Below are 20,016 nucleotides of genomic sequence, written 5' to 3'. Positions count from 1 at the left end.
TCTCTGCCAGGCTCGGCTGGGTTCCTTATCTTTGGGAGCAGGGCTGCCAGACACTCTGCACACACGTTCCTGTTGTTTGGCAGTAGTGAACATAGTGGGCAGCCTGCTCTGAAAACTGCTTCCCTGAGGAAGGCTGTGTCCCTGTCTGTGTGAACACCACATGCCTCTGCACCCAAGGCCTGGCCTGGTCCCTGCCACCACCCCAATGATGTCCCTGTGGCTGAGCCCCTGAGCCACAGCAGTGTCACCACACCTGGCTGGTCTGCTCCTCTAGGGCTGAGGCAGTGCTTCTTTCCTCTTCTGCTGACTGCCCATAAGCATGGAAGATTTCGGGTTTATTGCTCCAATACAGCAAAATGCCATTGTTGTTTCAGAGCCAAAGTGCTGGGAACAGCAGTCACTTCACACAGGGACAGTCCTTTTCCCAGGGAAATTCCTGTTACTGGATGTCGTTGGGGTGGCACAGATGCCCATGCCTATGACAAGCATCACTGGGGAGTAATCTGGACCTCAGGCCTTCATTACAGCCTTTGCTAGCTTTACACAGGCCTCTTCCCAAAGTTCAGCAGATCCCTTGGACTCTCTTTGTGGCTGATCTTCATGTGTGGTTTTGCTGTAGCCCATTAGAGTCATCCTGGTGTCCCGCTCAATAAATCTCACCAGCAGAGGCTTCAGCTTTGGCTTGTAGTTTCTGAGCCTACCCAAGGAAAATAATCCATCATCCAACTAAAAGTAAGCACACAGTAGAGCAAACACTCCTGCTGCCCGGGAGTGCTACTTGAATCAGGTTGGGGACAGCTGTTCAGAAAATAGGATTTACATCTGATTTACACTCAGAAACAACTTAAATAAAAAAACCCACACAGTTCTATTTCAGAAATACTCTGAGATCACTTGAGTGGGTGAGTTGTTAATTCCTGTTCCTGTTGCACTAACCTATAAACTTACAAATATGATGCCACTAAGCTTTAAAGCAAATCATTTCCTTTTTAGAGTGCAAAGGATGAATTTCTTTCCAGGAGAGAACCACATGCCCATCTACCTGAGCTCTGTCCTCGCATGCAGTGTTCTGCTCACAGGGTGAGGAATTTATAATAGTTTTGAGACTTTTTTTTCAGTGACCAGCTTTGAATATGGGTGGCTCAACATTTCCTTGTTCAATCTTGATGTGGATTTTTTCCCCTACTTCTTCTGCCCAAGGATAAGGCAGATTGATGTTAAATAAATAAATATAAAAACCTGAAAGGCAATTCATAGATTCCTTTAATTGATTTGTCAAAAGAATACTTCAGCACTAAATCAGCTCACCTCAGTTCAAACCCTTCAGAACAGAAATGCAAACATCCATCCTTTATTTTCTACCACCATCTTTAGGCTGCTGCTGGTACAATCGCACAGCAATCCTCAGGATAGATACATATACTGTAAGCATGTTTTAGCACAGAATTTCTTCTTACCTATAGACCTCATCCTTCTCTGCAGGGTCTCAGGACTTGTGGGCACTTCCTCCCCCCCCCCCACACACACAACACAGTTTAATTAGAACTGTGTCTAATAGCTGTCAAGGAAAGTCCAAGGAAAGTCTGTGCTCCAATTTTGAGCTGGTGGATCCAAGATATATGGAACCCAGGATGAGCACACAGCATTTGTGATAAGAAATGATTGTCAACAGAAAAAAGAAACATCTCTTCCTACAGAGGTGTCTGTTAGGTTAACAAAGGTAGATGAAAGCAACCAAATCCCTATGAGAGTTTAGCTGGATGGTGTAATCCTCAACCCTAATCGCTTCCTATCTTGACATTATGGTCCTGGAAGCCAGTAACTCATGAACATGCAAACATCTTTCTCATTGTGTAAGGCATGGATACATTCAGTTTCTCCTTTCTCACCTAGCTTCAGCTGTGGTCAGTATCTGGCCTCCAACTTGTTCCACTGGGGCCACACAGTGAAGAGGAGCACATACAGGAGGGAAGGAGCCACAGGATGTGCAGTACTCTTAACACCCGAAACCCAGCAAGGAGTGAGTGCTGGTCTATTTTCAGTATGATGCCCATAAACAACTACTGGACCATAAGGAAATAAAAGCACAGAGCATATCTGTATAAAGGCATTCAGCAAGAAGTGCTGAAATTTATTCAAATGTTCATAATTACAATAGAGACCTCTGACTTTGAAACTCTAAATCACAACAGCTGTTAAAAAAAAGGAAATGGGTTCTTTTAAAGTGCCATGATGTGGAGAAAACCATTGAAATAATACAAATGAGCTTCAGGGAGAACTGAAAGTACAGTCTTATCTGAGCAATGACAGCAATATATAGGTCAATTATGTTACAGAATTTACAAAATAACTTACAAAGATGAAGATAAGCTGAATTTCATGCTGCCACCTCATTGTTAAATATCAGCCTAAGTATTCCTGACCAGCACGGTATCATATGGGATAATTAAAAGAAGACCAGAGGATGTCTGTTGGAAAAGATGCCTGAAGTTAAACTCTGATCTGCATTTATATTGCAGTATTGCAAGAAACCTAAGTACATATGAATTGTAAAGTGACACATTCAGCAGCATGAAGACTATAAATACATCCTTTACATTGATACATTATACTACATATTTACATATCTACATACACATACATACACAGGCACATATATGCACATATATATGTGCATAAATGTGTGGTTGCACGTGTTTCAATTTGTACTGACCACAGCCAGCTGCTTTTTGACTGTGTTTGGGTAAGGTTGCTTCTGCAGCTCAGGGCCAAGATCATTATTTAGAATCTTTCTCCTTCTGTTTCCAAAGCTGTAGGCTTTAAAATCTGAATTTCCAGCACAAAGATAGACTTCTAGGCTCAGCCATCAGAGAGAGGGTCCGATAATTAATAGCAGTTCCTACTGACATTGAAAAAGTTTGCTCATGAAGTCCACAATACTTCTAAGTCATATGGTATACAAATCAGGTAAAAACCTATTTTCATAAGTAAAAACATTTGAAAGGCATAGGGGAGTGAATACATTTCGAACACACACACAATTCTGTACTGTTTATAAGGACAAAGAACAGCAACAAGGTGAAAATCCTAACATCGGTTTACATGGCAACTTGACAAACAGCAAGTTTAGCACTACCTTTCCTTTAAGAAATGTATATTTGTCTACAGGACAAATGTGACTTTAAAAAAAGATCTTTCTTTCCACCCATGCTTCCCTTTGTGTCACTTTTGTCTCTTTGAATAAACCTGTAACAAACACCACTGACTAAAAGTGTCTGGTTTCTCACCCTTTTAGGTATGCCTGGAGAGATGCTCTTGGCCCATAGTGAAGTTGCTGTTTTCTTTGATTATAACTGCATGCTAACTGTTAGAGATGAAGGTAACCATGCAATTAGTTTACTAAGAAATCACCTAGTGAATAAGAACATTTGTGTTTCATTGTGTAAGGAAGAAGATACTACTAAATTGTCAAGGCTACGTAAACACATCTTGGTGAAGAGATTGGTTGTGAGGCCAAAGTATCTCAAAAAACACCTATTCCATTGTGTAAGTTAACAAAAAGTTGGAAAGGATAAAACGACGTTCTCTTCTGATGCTATTACAGTCAGTGGATTGGTCATTTCCACACCCATTTCCAAGGTGCAGAAGAACATCCTGAGGACCCAAAGGAAACTGCACCAAGCTTACTTCCTGCTGGCTGTAAGAGTCCCATTCACTGCACTGATTGAGGTACATCCAGGGAGACGGGGTATTTTGGGAGCAGAAACTGTAAACTCCAATTTATTCTCCTCACATCTATCCTGCACAGTGATTGCTATGTTATTAGCTTACAGCAAGGATTTAGCACTGAACACACTGCACACATTCATATTCTGGATGCTATGAAATGATACAGTTCTGCAGAAACCTGATTGTATATCAATGGGAAAACGTGTTTTATGTCAACATCTCTGCAGCTTCAAACAAGAAGCCTCTACAATACCCTATTTCTAATCATTTAAGTTTTATTTCCAACTTCACATTCCATGCACTTTTCACCAGGATCATCTGTGAGAATCTCTGAAAAATCACTAGAGAAAACACTGAAAGCCAGCAAATCGGAACATGTCGTTCTCTGATGGCCATCTTGAGTTTTGGACGTTGGGCTTAAATACCAGATTTACTTTCCATCAAGGTGGGGTGAACATATGATCTTAGCCCTTAATGTCTGAGAAGCTGGTGCTGCTGGCATTGCAGCTATCACTGCAACTAGATGACGTGCTCAAAGTGCTGGAAGCAGTGCCTGATTCTGGGAGAGAAAAAAACAAAAGAAAGATGGAGGTTGCTTTTCACAAGTTTCTCCCATAACAGTAATCTTCAGATAAACAACCACTTATAGTGAGTAACCTACCAGAGCTGCTCAAAGATTGAGCTGATTTTGAATTGCCTATCAGCATCAGCACATTGTTTGCTGGGATCCAACCTTCTCTACCAGTGGTCAGATTCTTCACATACCTATAAAAACAAACAAACAAAAAAGTCAAACTGCTTCATTTGCTGCCTTTGAAAGTTTTGCCCTCAACATCTGCCTTCTACACTCAGTTCTTTGTATAAAAGTTCCCAAACACAGGTCTGCGTACCAAAGTCCATCCTCCCCTTCACGAATCAGTTGAACTACATCTCCGCTCTTCACAGCAAATTCTTCAGAAACTCCTTTCTCATAATCAGTCACGACTGTATATTTACCAGGAGTCTAAATACACAAAGTGAGAAAGACAAACAACTCATTTCTTTGGAGTACTTTAAAGTATGATGCAGCTTTTGTTAGGAAAATCAGAGCACTTTTCCCTTCTTTCTCCTTCTCATGCATATACACATTGAGGACAGCTCACATATGCATTCTGAGGGGTGGTAAATCTTTGCTGATCAATTACATGCATATTCAGCATATAAACTCTCACACCCTGAAAAGAATTCCATGACAACAATTCAGTAAAACCTCAGCCAAATAAAATAAAAAAATCCCAAGGGGGTGAAAAATAAACTGGAGAATTAGTGACGTGATATAATAGCTGAGCTTGTCATTGCTTGGTGATGGCATAAGGAGCATCACTGCTCTACAGGTACACAAAGGCACCTTCCTAAGGTACAGTCACAGGGATGATTTAAGAAGTGGGATATTTCCCATCGCCCCAGGAATTTTGCTCAGGAAAGCAGCCACTTTCCTTCCCACAGCTATGAGAAACATCCTTATCTACTGTCACATTTCACAGTAACTTTTGCATAGCTCAGTAAGGAAGCATTTCTGGTTACCAGCTTCATCTCATTTCCCCCTCCGCCTCCTCCTCCTTCTTCCTCTGCATCTGATGAATTCAGCGGCTCCTCAGCACTGGACCAGCCATCATTTTCTTCAGATGCATCAAGAGAATGGGATGTTTTAGCCCAACCTTGGTGAACAAACAGCCAACAATTAAAGCTTCAGCAGCATAACACTGAGTGGGAGAAATGTTCTTCTCCCTCACAATTGCTCGAGTGATCAATGTAACAGGAGAAAATCTTGACAGAGAGAAGTTACTACAGCCACTAGGTGAAACAGAGAGGTTACTACAGCCACTGGCAGAAGGTGCCCATGGGGCTAATGGTGACGCACAGCAGACAATTTGGCCCTTTGGATTTATGGAAATGGAAAAAATGCAATTCCCAATCCAAAAAAGTATCTTTTTTTGCCTTACACAAACTTGAATAATTGGATAGATGCTCTTTCCTCTTAGGAGGGCATAGAGGATGGGAGTGTGCATTTTGTGGGAAAAGAATGACCACATACATCTGTCACCCTAAACAACATAACTGGAACGAGGGATGGCTGGGCATTCTGATGAGCACTTGCAGCTGTCAAAGAATTCAACAGGAGCTATGTGCACCCTCTACCATATGATATAAGCTGCATTGTTAGGTAAGAGCATTCAGTCTGACACAAAGATACTTTATCACGCTGAATTATCTTCAGTGTTAAGTCTATGCACCAAACAACACAAGAACAATTTGCTGCCTGTCACTTATGGCCAAGTGTTTTTTTTCCTCTCTTTAAGGGTGAAGCATTTCATGTATTTATGAGGCTGGATCACATCCAAAGCTCATAAAATCCTTTTTCAAATTAAGCTATAGTACATTTCACTAGCAGGATGCTTCTCACTGAGGCCAGCAGCTGCTAATACATGTGCTGAGCTTATAATGAAAAAGTCAGAACAAAAAGGACAAATGAACAATTCCAAGTAACATTTTAGTTCAAACCAAATAGTAACAGTAAGAAAACTAAATGAAAAAGACTGAAAGGAAGAAGGAAACCTCCCAGCCTTCAGTTAACCATGAGTTAAGCTGGGAGAGCACCAGCATTTTCCCTTTTTCAGTGCACTTTACATTCACCACCCAGCTGCTCCTGCCAGGTGCACTGAGGCTAAAACAGAGCATTGTCAGAGTGAAGCCAAAGCAATCCAAGGAAGCACACTCAGAGCACGCCAAACTGAGTGGGTCTTTTACCTCTTCTGCGCTGCTGGATGCCCTGCACAAGGCCAGAAGTACTGACCCACTTGGCCCTGTCCAGAGTTGAGAATGACATCTGTGAAGAAACTGAGTAATACATTCCTGCTGTATTCCATGCAAACTTCTTTGGAAACACACATCCTGGCAGGCACCAGGAACACAGCTGAAACCTTTTCAGTTATTTACAAGGTAAGAACAATGTAACACTGGAAAACTTGGTCTCTTCTAATTGCTCCCCTCAGTAACTGCTCATCCTGTAGCACTACCCTCACTGATCTGCTCATCTGGAACATTTTGGGGAATGGCTTGTTTGCCTTTTTTCCCCATGTATTGTGCTAACAGAGGTACAAGCAGACCTGCCTGATCCTGTCACAGTAGTGCACCTATTCCTCATATAGGTGGCTGTATAACGTGAACAAGTCAGCACAAAAGGCTCACCTGATACTGGGGAAAACAGCTGTCACAGTCACTCAGCTAGCTTAGAGTTTATGCATGCTCATTCAACGTGCATGTGTGTACTCTGCATGACATGACTAAGTCAGAGCTCCCTATAAAGGCAGGAAATGTAAGGAAATGACAGAGTCCTAAGAAGAGCAAAGCTATGGAGAAACAAGCAAGCTCAGGAAACCTGAGAAGTCATGAGTTGCTTCTCTTCAAGAAACCAGCTCCCTGGTTTCTTTACAAAGTAGATCCACCTCCAACATACAATTCTGTCACTAATTCATTCTTCTTGAGCTCACTGGGATGTAAACAGGTGTGGTGCTGCTGCCATAAAAGGAAAGCAGTGGGAGGAACAACGTACTTAGCACTGAGAAGTTAAGAGCAGCACATGGTACAGTCTCACCCTGAAATGGCTGAGCCCACTGCCTGCTCATCCCAGTTTGAGTTGTTGAGGGAGAAGCTAAAACATCAGAAAAGAGATCAGAAGGTCTAAGACAGAAAGAAGGAATTACTAAATACACAGTTTCTGTGGGTGTCTGCCCTGGGATTACACTGCTTCCTGCTCAGACACTGAGTTGTGCTGTGCAAAGTTTCTCCAGCACAGCAGCAAAAACAGCATCATCTCCACAGGTGAGAAAAAGATGAGAAAAAGATGAATGGCTGTGAAAACCCAGAGAAGAGGATGAGGGTAGGGCTCAGAACAGTTTAATCTTTAGAATGGTATTCTCTAAGAGATGGCCATGGGAAGAGTGCCAGAAAGAGAGGGAATACTTGCCCTGTACTCTCCAGTTATTTGGTCTCAAGGATTTGTACTGAAGCGTTTGCCAATGGCCTTGCTAGTTAGAAATTAAACTGACATTAAACTAACATGCTTTATATTAATTGCTTAGCTGTGAGTTGGGAGGACAGGAGGCAGAATGAAGCTATGGTTCAGCTACAGCATCTGGGGTTAATAGGATGCTGAAAACTGCTTTCTGTCATCCCCAAAAAAGATGCAACGAGACCAACTTCAATAATAAATGCATACCTAAAATAGAATATGACAATGTAAATTCCTCAGGGCAGTAATGATCCCCACTCTGACTAGAATAAATTACTTCCCCCCATTTATTTATTAAGAAATTAAATCTTACAAGGAACAAAGTGAGGGGAGGATGCTAGGTGGAAAACCATGCATCTCATAGCAACTAGTTGCTATAGTGTTGTTTTTTTTTTTTTAACATCCAGCTTCTGGTTGTTTCTCCTGGTCAAGTACCAGATCTAGAAGTTGGTGGCCCTGCCTGTGGCAGGGGTGACTGGAACTTGATAATCTTTGGGATCCCTTCCAACCCAAACCACATCATGATTCTACAACTCAGGAAAATATCACTGCGGTTTTTAGGAAATGGTGGGAAAGTTAGCTACAGGCTACTTTATTTGATACCAGAGGTAAAACTTTGACAAGTTGTGCTATCAGAGACAACACGTACAGAAGTCAATGGACCCATGTTGAAAAAAACCCAGCAGATATCAATACTGCTACACACAACATCATCATCACACAGGTATCCCCAGCAGGGGTGTGTGAATATTTATGGAGTATAAGATGTGGTAACACACTACCTCTTACACCAAAAGGAGTTGGATCACTCACTACTTCGTGCCGTTTAGCTTTTTTGTCAGGACTGGTAGGAGAAGCTGCAGGAGGATGAACAGGCAAGAAAACACAGAAGAGAGATATTGAAGAACTGGAAAAAAGAGACGAGGTGGATTGCATGCTAAATACCTTTGAGTTTACACTGGAAAACAAATGGATTTCTGAGATCACTCTAATCCGAGATGCCATTGCTCAATTACAGAAGAAGTTAAGTATTCACATAAAATTTTTGGAAGATACATTGACAGATTTGCTTTATGGTAAAAAATGATGCCTAATTTATTTCAAAATGTTAACATATACTTTCAAGTGAATACAACCGATTTTAATTTTAGACAAACACCACCAATTTAAACAATCACTTTTATATAAATCTAGTGCTACAGCAATACCTGGTCCTGTAAGAAGGATCATTGGCAATGTCTGGCTTTTAGCAGTAGAAGATGGAGTTTCTGTCAAGGCAAGCGTGGGATATTAGTGCTCACCTCATTACCATCAGCTACACAACCCTAAAGAGCCAGTCTCTCCAGAAAGAACTCAAAGGTAATGAAGTTTTAAAAAAGCATACAGAAAGGATGCTTGGAAAAGAATATATATATCATGCTCTTGAACAAGCGTGATCATCTGAGTGCCATTCTGACTGTTCAAAGAGAGATATTTAAAGCAAGAAGTGAATGCACCCGTGCAATTACTTGGCAGGAAGAAGCAAGAGAAAGATCAGAATCATATTGCCCATTTTAGCAAAAAAGAAAAGAATTTCCAGAAGGATAAAGAAGTTCTTATTTACTGCTATATGTAGCCAAACAATCTTGTTATAGATGTTTTGCTGAGGTCATGTTTTAGACAGAAATACTCTAGCACATTCTTGATTCAGTCTTGCCAAGAATGGGTACATTTGAGGCAGATCCACTGAAGCTAGAAGCAGGCCAGGCATTTCATCTGAAGGAAATTTCCTCCAGGTTCCTACAGGAATGGGACCCTATAAACTCTTTCCTATGCCTCAGTATTGAGACTGGAAGCACTGGAAACTGCATTCCTTCCCTGCATCTCCAAGGGCTCTGCTTTTCTGGACTCATCACCCTCTCACAGTGGAACCAGCTTCTCTCAAAATCTCCCTGGCATGGTCTGTGATTGAGGAACCTAGCTTGAACATAGGAGAACAAGCTAATATACACATTGAGAAAGTATACGTGAGCCTGTTACACTATACTACACACGCACACACACAAAGTGACACTTCAATTACAACCTTACATAGATAGCATCTCACTACTTTTTTCCTCTTTAAATTACCTTTCTGACTTTTGAGGTTAGTAAAGCCCTGCAGCGTAAAGCGCTTTTTTGACAGTACAGAACATTCTGAGGTAGAGCTAGTGTCATCTACAAAGGAAAAGAAAGAAACAGAGAAAAGGGAAAAGGCCATGAAAAAGTTGAGGCAAAAAAAAAGTCATTCACAGCCCTGCAAGGGAACCAGTGCTTCAGGGTGAGGAAGGACAAGTGAAAGTCCAAGTACAACAAAAGAACCCAAGTATCCTTATTTGTACATGGGTTTGTATTACCACTAGCCCAGTAGTGACATAAACCAAAATTCAAGGTGAAAAAATATTCTTCAAAATGGATAATACTGGTAAATTTATACATAAGAAGTAAAACCTGAGAAGCCAGGCAGCTCTAAGGGAGGACCTATTGCAGCTTAAGACCTCACAACCCACAGTTCCCACCTCTCTGAGGCTACCCTTTCACTGGGGTGGCTTTGGCCTGTCCATATAGAGTGGAACAAAAACTCCTGAGGCAAAGACTGGCATGTTCACATGGAAAGTGCAGCACATTGTGGCTGGGCTGCCTTTGGGTTGCAAGCAGTGAAGTCCTGCTCCTTCAAGTGTAACACTGCATTTGCCTGTACTACCATGGCTACCATGCTGGTGGATCTGCCTGTGCATCTGCAGTGCAAGCATGCTCTTTACACCTAGAGACAACAATATACGTGTGAAAACTCACCTTTGCCTTTCTCAGTGTACTTTGGTGCTACTGTGGTGACATAACCTTCCAGAGCTGTGAGGTCAGCTTTTCTCTCATCCATTTTTTTCACGTTTCTGACGTTATTCCTGGAAGGACTGTTTTTTTGGAAGAAAATTAAGACCATCAATCCATCTCCAGCAAATCTGGATCTGAACAAGGGTGATGACCTTGACTCACAAATTGGCTTTGACACATAGATCAGCTGAAAACCATTTCTTAACTACTTAGTTCATAGCTTCCAGCATTGGTGACTATGCATAAAAAAAAACCACGAGGACTTATAAAGGAGAAATGTTTCCATTTAGATTGCAAATGTACTGTGGCAGATGGGAGCTACTGGAAAGTCACCTCAGGAAACCTTCAGCTCAGTCTTAGCTACAGATACATATTCCAGAAAAAAGCAAATAAAAAGGAAAGAAGAATAAACTCCACATCTTGGAAGCTCTTAACACAGACAAAGCATGAGCAGAGATGATATGCTGAATACGCACTTGGATTCCCATTGCACTTCCAATTGTAAATGGAAATGAGACCTTACAAATGCTACATATCACAAAGAGAATTTCCCTGATAATAAGTAGGTGCATGGAACATGCAGGACCGAAAGCTACTGATGCATATTCAAGCACACACTGCACAGGAATTGCTGAAAATATGAGTGTATAGGTGTGAGAGTGAAACTCCTGCAATACAGGCAAAAAAAAAGAATGAGTAGCAGAGGGCAGAGAAGGGCAGAACAGCAGAAGACAGCAAAGGACTGTACTTGTATAGGTTGGTAAGGTGAAGGATCAAACAGGAAAAAAAAGAAAAGCTTGACACCAAACTTGAAGGGACACTGAAGGAACGGATACATCACTAAGAAAGCTGGAGGAAAAAGAAATGAGAAATAGAAAAGAACACCCTGTAAAGGACAAAAAGAAAAATGACATGAAACTAGAAGAAGAAAAGAAAAATAACACAAGTGATGCGGGAAAAAAACAACCAACCACAGAAAAAAGGAGAGTGGTGCTGCACATAACTCTCTTACCTGGGATGTAAAGTATATAACTAATGTTCAACAAACAGAATCATAGTACTACCAGGATTACAGCTGGCACAGAAGATTACTTATCTGCAAAGCCCATGCCACTATTACTCAGCATAACCATCCTGGAGATATATGCAAACCCCAAGCTTTACAACTTTATACTAGAAAGAGATCTAAAAAACCCTAAGATGTAAACATCAGTACTGAGGAATAGGAGTAATAAAGATTGCAAAGTGAATGCATTAGCATACTTACCTTGTACAAGATGATGCTGCTGGTAGAGGTAAACTCTGAGTGTGTTCAAGTGTCCTGTGTTGACTGGCTTCTGTAATGGAGAGAAAGAACTAATTAATTGATTTGTGTTTTAATCTTTTCATCCTTACAGTTGAACATAGCAGTGAACAGGTTCTGAAGTTGACAGAGAAAAGAGATTCAAATATATGTGTGTGTATATATTCAAAATATTTTACCTCTGCATGCCTGCAGTTGACTAGTAAGCACTTTTCTTATTTCATTTACCCACGTAGCTTTAACTTCAGGAGTTGGTGCCTACCCAGAAAAAAAATAAAATCAAAATACGATCAGGCATCAAGCATACAAAGAGCTGCAAACCAAAGCACAACCTCAGAGGAATCTTTCAAGAGGAACAGCCAGATCATCTTTCTTGCCCCTCAGTAAGCAGAAACTGAAGGATAAAGCTGTGCATGTGCCACAGTCTTATCCTGTCTCCCCAAAATCTGCTGTTCTGGTGAAAACGATAGCAATAGTGTATGCAATATCTTGCACGAGTATTATAAAATATGATTAAAAAACAAAGGGAAGAAAAAGCCAAAACAAAATAGACCTTGTTAGGCTTGGAAATCAACCCCCCCTCCCGTTTTTAATTTATTATTATTTTTAATTGTTATTATTTTAAATGTATTTGCAATGTTGTTACCTGTATGATGTAAACTTCTTCCCTTGCATTATACCAGATCTCAAATTTCTTTGCGTCACCTTTGACATTTTCTGTTATTCCAACTGCTGCCATCTGGAAGCAAAAAGGACAGCAGCTGACCTAGCAAATTATGGTACAGATAACAACAGCAGCAGAAGGCTAACAGTACTCTTTGGTAACCTACTTATGAAAAGCAAAACCACATTTGGTTTCTTGCTCAAGGCAAGCAAGAAAGCACATGATCTGCACGTTGGACACAAGGCCTTCAATGCATTGTGTCAGCGTGGCTACCTCAGAGGGAAGAAAGGTTTAGGTTCATTAAATTAAGAGTGACTCACAAACCATCTCTTAGGATCCAGAGTGACAAATCTTCCATCTATTTTATACTACCCATTTTTACATTTTCCAAGTGATTAATGCAACTGCCATCCTGCTAGACTGGCATGATGTTTGCAAAAGAGAATTTATCCCCCCAACACCATCACCCATCAACACAAAATGTCACAGACTTAGGTTGTGGTGAGGGGGGGGTGGGCCTCTTCTCCCTGATAAATAATGACAGAACGAGAGGGAATGGCCACAAGTTGCGACGGGGAAGATTTAGATTAGACCTGAGGAAACATTTTTCTCTGAAAGAGTGGTCAGGCACTGGAATGGCCTGCCTAGGGAGGTGGTTGAGGCACCATCCCTAGCGCTGTTCAAGAAGCGTTTAGATGAGGTGCTAAGGGATTTGATTTAGTAGTTGGGTAGGGATAGTGATAGGAGGATGGTTGGACTAGATGATCTTATAGGTCCTTTCCAACCTTATGAACCTATGAACCTTACAGTAACAGTTACATTTGCCGTAAAGAGTGAAGCTCACACTGAAAAAACTGCAATGCAACAGCAATAAAAAAAAGTGTATTACTGCAACTAAGCCCATAGTATCACTACCTTCCTGGCCTGCTGAGTGCCTTACATTTAAGGAGTGTTTATAGCTATAAGAAGGTGCCTTCTCATATCCTTCTCCATTTTCTTCTCGCTTTTTACAGAACAGCACTGCTTTCTCATGGAGGAACAGGTGTCGCTGCATTGGCTTGAAGCGTGCCAAGTCTTTCACCTTTGAGTGACCCTTTTTATGGTCAGTCCAGACATTGAAGGATCCCTGCATTAGAAGCTTGCCCAACTCATTCAGGTTTCCCTAGAACAGAGAAAGTAGTATTTATAACTACAAAGAGGTAACATCTGACTGAAACACATACTCTGAACAGGTTGTTACAAGTTGTCATTCCAAGTAATCTCTCACATCAATGTTTATGTTGAATTTGGAAAGATAATGAAAATATAGTCAGTGTTTAATATGCTCTCCCCTACACTGTTCAGGCATGATTTTACAGTCAAGAGTAGCAAAGGAAAACACAGAGATCCACACATATAAAAAACAGAGGAGGTACAATACATATCTGTTTTTCCAAATGCCTACTGCAAAGCGCCTTATATTTGTCTGTTCATTTGTTTTCTTATCCTGGAAATTTTAGATGTAGGCTTAACACAGGGATTCAAAGAAGCTGAAAATGACTCCCATTTGGCAGTAGGCTAAACCAGATTGTTCAGGACAATTTTCTGTTTCCAACTTAGTGTCAAGTAGGTCAAACAAAAAAAGCTTGAGTAGATTGAGCAAAACATTATTCATAGCAGGAAAAGCTCAGAAAGGAGAGATCATCTTTTCACTGTTTTCATTATATAATGCAGTCTAAAGGTGTTTTTTAAAAACATTCTTCTCATAATTAGTCCACAATAGGGAATACATCATACGTATGGAAGTACCTAAAAAATAGGAATACTGTTACTCACATCATAGCCTGTGATGGCTATCTGGTGCATAGAATCATTAACTGCTTTGAGAATACCCAATATAGAATTTAATGCCTCCTGGAGATCTTCAGCACCTTCACAGTTCTTACTGTACTTCAGCATTTCCTGAGCAGGCAAGGAAAGACAACATGCTTAGTTTTGCAAACAGCGTTAACTAGGATTGTTTGAACTTTAACACCAAATTTGGCCTACATTTTTAAAGTCATCCAATGAAGTTTACACTGTATAATCTAGTGGATTAAGTACTGGCTCTAACTGAAAAGACCCCAGGTTTTACCTCCTATCTGCTGCTAGCTGGTCTCCTAATTCCCCTAAACTTATTATTAAGCACAACCTAAGAAATTTGCAAGTCTAAGTTTGCGAGCATTTTTTACCACTACTGCTTAAAACAAAGCCAAAACCCACATGTACTATTTTATTTTTTTAGCTCTTGCTTTCAAAATAATTAACTCAGTTTTAACTCAAGAGTAAACTATTGTTAAACACGATTACTGAGCCTTATGTCTACATAGCAACCATTTCCCAAAAATAGATCAGTTTCAAGCATAGCAAAAAGTTAGACATATATTTTAAAAATGAATAATAACACATTCCTCTCATTTTGTTTCCTCTGTCCAGAGTATTAAATCTAAATTAATCCAAATGGTATCTTTCCTAAAAATACCACACAGTGACCACAGATAAGTGTGTTTCCTAGAATTCAAATTGCTCTGAAGACTCTGATTAATTGAATCTTTCTGGACGCATTCTCAATTTTGATTTATTACAACACTCTGCTAACTTTTAGATTTCTCTCCAGCAGGATGAGAAAAGCAGTGTTTGAAAGAAAACATACAGTCAGCATTACAGTTTTGTGACACATACCTTTAGCAATAATTGGTACTTGGTTATTCTTTGAACTGGCTTCAGCAAGTATGAGTCCAAACTGAGCTTGTGATCGAGCTTCCTTTGACATTCCTATAATCAGTGACAGATTTAGTCAGTACACAAATCAGTTTATTTTGTTATTCATACTTGAGATAAATTATCACTTTAAACAACAACAACAAATATATATATATATATGTTTCAGAGAATCAAGTAAGCATACCTGAAAGAATACAGAATCTGAAAATTGCCTCCACAAACTTTCAGATCGAGGTTTGTTTTGACAGTATTTCTCATAAATCTGGAAATCTTCCATCTGAAATTGGGGAGAAGAGTAAAAATAAATTACTGTTTTTATTAATAGACAAAGTTCTTAAGAATTTTCCAGTCAGCAAGTCTAAGGAAAAAGGACAACTCCTTAAGGCATCCCTAACAAACAACAATTTTTCAAAACCACTGATTTTCTAACAGCTACTCATTCTGTACATGGAACAAACAAATAAAATGATCATTAATTATGACTTCAATTGAACATAAAATACCTTACAAAGAAGTACAAGTTACATTTACAAATGCATTTATGCCACCATATGAAAAATAAGGGGTCTTTTAATTTAATTCAATTAATGCCAGAACATGATTCCTCTCTGCACAACTTACTAAAAAACATTTGCCCTTCTTTCTTAATGCGTTTGCATTTTGTGAATGTGTTTTTCACTGGAAGTGGACCAACTATTTGTTGCCTCTTATCACTTCAACTTTGTCTTCAAGAACTGGATATTCATCATTCGTGTTTGCTTACACAAGTCCCATAGTGCTCCTGTTGCTCCAAGAGACTTCACATAGGCAAACTATTATTTTCATTTGGTTATTCATGAAACTCTCACTTCCTGTGTGAAATTTCTTACAGAGAGGAAATGGCCAGCCCAAGAATAGTAGAGACCCTCAGTTGACCTCAAATGGGATACTGTTTAGATGCTGATCTCTTTAGTTAATAAAAAAAATCCAATTACTTTTTAAAAATCCCACATGAGTGATCTTGTACACCCCTATAGCCATTAGAAGGGCTCCACAATCACCTTATCACAAACCTAGACTGGCCTCAGTTTCCCTTTCTAATTTGGCAGAACATTCACTATCCTCTCTGTTCACACACATTTGCCAACTTAAGTGAGCTAGTAATTAAATAGCATCAGTTCAACATTTGTTGAAAGCAAAAGAAAATAAGACTGCATTGAAAATGTCACAGTAACTACAGATTCAATGGAAAAGCTAGGCAGGAAGTCAAGCAAGTATGGAAGTCACTCAGTCCTTCCTAGGAAAAAACATCTCTACAGATGTACCAAGTAAATAGGAAAGAGTGGAGCGTCTCCCCCTCCCCCAGGAACTTTTGTTGCTTACTACTGAAGCTGTAACAGAAGGAGTTTGATTTCCATAGGACAGGACTGTTCCCCACCTGATCAGGCTGTTCAGGGATGGGGCACCCACAGTTTCTCTGGGCAGCCTGTGCCAGGGCATCACCACTCCCTGAGTAAAGAATTTACACCTACCATCTAACCTAAATCTCTCTTTTAGTTTAAAGCCACTCCTCCTTATCCTATTACTATCAAACTGCATAAAAAGTTGTTTTCTCTTCTGACTCTAAGCTCCCCTCAAGTACTGGAAGGAACTGCTATTTAGTTTTTGGTATACAAGTGAAACTCATTGCTTAATAAATCTCAGTTTAAAAAGTTGTATTTCTTCATAGCTTTCTGTTTTTGCAATAAAAAATATTTTCCAGTAAGATAAGCTAATCAAGTAAAATAATCAGTAATAGTCATGTCAAATGATCCAGCACATGATGCTTTGTCATGTTTTTCTAACCGCAACTTTAATAAAGCAATTTTATTTCAAAATGGCAGTAGCTCTTCCTATCAAAATCAATTACAACCCACACTGGAAAATATCCCCAACTCTCTAATCTGTTCAAAACAAAGGCGATCTAGTGGCAATTATTACACACACCTGTAACAGCCTTAGAAGAGGATATGAAATGTCAGCTGAAGATGACACATACCTGATCCAGAAAGCACCGCCCTACCAGTTCTGGGTATTCTACGTAATTTTCTAGTTCTCTCAAGAATATTCTATAAGGAAGAAGATTTTCTTAGAGCACACAAAGACAGTTGTAAACATTCTCATTCTTACAATTCATTGTCTAAACTTAAAGTAGAGCTGTAATTCTGTATTATGAAACTAAACAAAGCTGCCCTAGATCATGTTTTTAAGATGGGGTGGCAAAATAAACACATTCTGATAACTTTCTTTTAGCTTTATGTTGCTACAACCAAACATAAGATTTTGGTGCAGGTAAAATGTTTTTGTTTCCCTGCCTTGTGTATTTAGTAGTAGGATTTGTAAAATTTAGGGGTTTTTTTTCCTTCCAAAAGCTATCAAACAACACAAGGCAAATAAAAAAGTGACAAAACCTGAAGTCTAGTTTTTCCTAAAAAATAAACATCTACTTAATATGTCTGTCTTTAAAATACTTGTTTATACAGTTAGAAAATATTACCATGTGAAGATATATCTCTCTAGCAGCAATAAGGTCATTCAAGTATAAAAATTAAATAATCTAAATCAGATGCAAGGGCATTGAAAAATCTACGATTTTGGATAGAAATTCACTCTCCATAGCAAGTTTAAAAATAAAATAAACCAAAAAAAGCAAATGAACTTTGCTATAATTAGCTTGTAATCAGAGCATAATACTTTTCAAGAAGATGCGAAATGTTAACAGTGTTCTGAAAACATTATTCAAATGTTTCTTCTCCAATGCAATATCAATTTTGACTTGATAGACTTGATAGATAGCTAGATGAGACTCAGTAAGGATCATTTAGAAATATCCCATTCAAATGTAACTTTTACATCTGAATGCAAATTCTCACCTGTTGTGAAAGTGATAAATTTCTTCCATATTCCCAAACAAAATATCCTTCTTGTTTTGGAGTTCTGGTGAAATGAGGTGAGCCATTAAGGGATTGTCCATCTCTGCAGCATAACCCTTGAACACAGAAGAGGGAACACTTATTACCTTCCTCCCTTTGATAGGGCAGTTTAGCTCAGTGAGCTGATAAACAGAGCAAAGAAAGAGTTAAGCATTAATAATGAAATAAATCTACAAAGTCTCTTCCATCAGTCCAGCAAGATGCACCCAAGCTCTTCAAAATACACATGAATAATTACTGCAATTTTTAATGCAGCTAAGATAAAACAGTTTGCAATTATTTCCACCAGAGACTATGTATTCCCATATTGTTCAGACATTATAGTTTGCACTTTGCATTAGATTTTACATATCTGTGTTTAAAGCCACAATTCCAGTACATACTCAAATCTTCATGCTGGTTTTAGCTATTGAGAAGAGGGAGCAGGAGGACTACATTTATTTCTAAAGGAAACAGAAACCATTAAGTTGCATTTTTTATTTTTAAGATATTTTCATTAGATTTGCCACCAAGGCATTACCTTAAGATTCTGACATCATCTGTGTAACGTAATGCCACATTCCCTTATGCACATATTTGGCGCAAATAAGGAAAAGGAGGTGCACACATGGCTTTAGCTCAAGAGTGTTCTCCTCTTCTCTTACCCTGATGTTACTAATCTGTGATTAAAAGTTCTACCAGAAGAAAAAAGGAAAAAGTATCTGTGTCAGTAGTGTACACAGCAAGTGTGAAAGAGTGGCTTCATTTAACGTGAGCTAATGGTACCTGCATTTCTTAGACTTCCATGTGACTAAAAGGCACTCAGCACCTCCAAAACAGAAGAAAGGTCCCTCGGCTTAGATGACTTCCTTTGAATTTGTCAGTTTATTAAGGGGAATTGAACAAAACCATATGCAGTGGAGAACAGATCACGTGGATTGGACAAGTGATAGGAATGATGCAAGATTTAGCTATTACTGCGTTAAACAGTTGAAGGAAGATGATGTAACCTAGTTTAGATTTCTCTCTCTTGCTCTCAACACAGTTGTCACAGAAAAAAAATAACTGTATTAGTGACAACTATTTATAATAATCTTCACTGAGCTACAACAAAGTGACAAGTTAAAAGGAATGATAAGCAACAACATACCATGCAACCAAGACTTAAATTTTGAAGTAAAGCCCAAACCAGAAGTTGTAGGAGAAGAACTGGCTGATAAAGTCATCTAGCCTAAAGAATTTGATTCAGGGAAATAGTCTTAACTATGTGTTAACATATAGTTTTTACAAATAAAAAATTCTTAACTAAGAATCACTCAAAAGCTGGAAGACTGCCATTGCCATACATCAGCAAGGATCTGATCCAGAATTACTGTTGGCAGTTCTCATCACCTAGATTCGAGAGTGATGAATCCCAAACTGCACAGAGGTAGAGAGAAGTGTGATTGGAATGATCAGAGCGCTGGAGAGTCTATCATACTGGCAGAAAACAAAGAGAACTTGACTTTTCAAGACAAGAAGTTTGCACTATACTCTATGTAAAACTAGAATACCAGAGGAATAGAAAGATTCTACAGTACCTCCAGTGGTAGCAGGAAGGACTCAAAATCCTAAAGCCATTTGAACCTTGATTTTAACAGAATTATATAGATAACATGGCATACAAAAGCAAAGAACAAAGCAATCCTTAAGGACCTCTCTAGACCTACATTGCCTTATTACCATACACCAGACATAGCTGTCCTGA

The 20,016-nt window shown here is 39.3% G+C and overlaps 1 protein-coding gene across 3 annotated transcripts in view; it reads right to left on the bottom strand.

Moving 5' to 3' along the window:
* Nucleotides 1–3,448: 3,448 nt before the first annotated feature.
* MCF2L (MCF.2 cell line derived transforming sequence like) overlaps nt 3,449–20,016 on the bottom strand; it is a 141,303-nt gene continuing 124,735 nt past the window's right edge. For 2 of the 3 annotated variants that reach the window (XM_065741054.1, XM_065741055.1), the window contains 14 exons: nt 18,231–18,346; nt 17,357–17,426; nt 15,524–15,616; nt 15,298–15,390; nt 14,413–14,538; nt 13,538–13,759; nt 12,580–12,672; nt 12,113–12,191; nt 11,898–11,967; nt 10,595–10,710; nt 5,293–5,426; nt 4,620–4,732; nt 4,391–4,494; nt 3,449–4,288 (listed from right to left, as the gene is read on the bottom strand). In XM_065741054.1, the coding sequence (XP_065597126.1) occupies nt 4,194–4,288; nt 4,391–4,494; nt 4,620–4,732; nt 5,293–5,426; nt 10,595–10,710; nt 11,898–11,967; nt 12,113–12,191; nt 12,580–12,672; nt 13,538–13,759; nt 14,413–14,538; nt 15,298–15,390; nt 15,524–15,616; nt 17,357–17,426; nt 18,231–18,346 (1,524 nt within the window). In that variant the 3' untranslated portion in view covers nt 3,449–4,193. Of the gene's footprint in view, nt 4,289–4,390; nt 4,495–4,619; nt 4,733–5,292; nt 5,427–8,562; nt 8,638–9,889; nt 9,977–10,594; nt 10,711–11,897; nt 11,968–12,112; nt 12,192–12,579; nt 12,673–13,537; nt 13,760–14,412; nt 14,539–15,297; nt 15,391–15,523; nt 15,617–17,356; nt 17,427–18,230; nt 18,347–20,016 lie in introns of all 3 variants that reach the window. The other variant, XM_065741056.1, reaches the window with a different exon arrangement.

Source organism: Cyrtonyx montezumae, unplaced genomic scaffold (assembly GCF_038088225.1).
Source record: "Cyrtonyx montezumae isolate F1298 unplaced genomic scaffold, pur_monq_1.0 scaffold_3, whole genome shotgun sequence".
Classification (NCBI taxonomy): Eukaryota; Metazoa; Chordata; class Aves; order Galliformes; family Odontophoridae; genus Cyrtonyx; species Cyrtonyx montezumae.
Note: the sequence above shows the minus strand (reverse complement) of the source record. Positions and strands in the feature narration are given on the sequence as shown.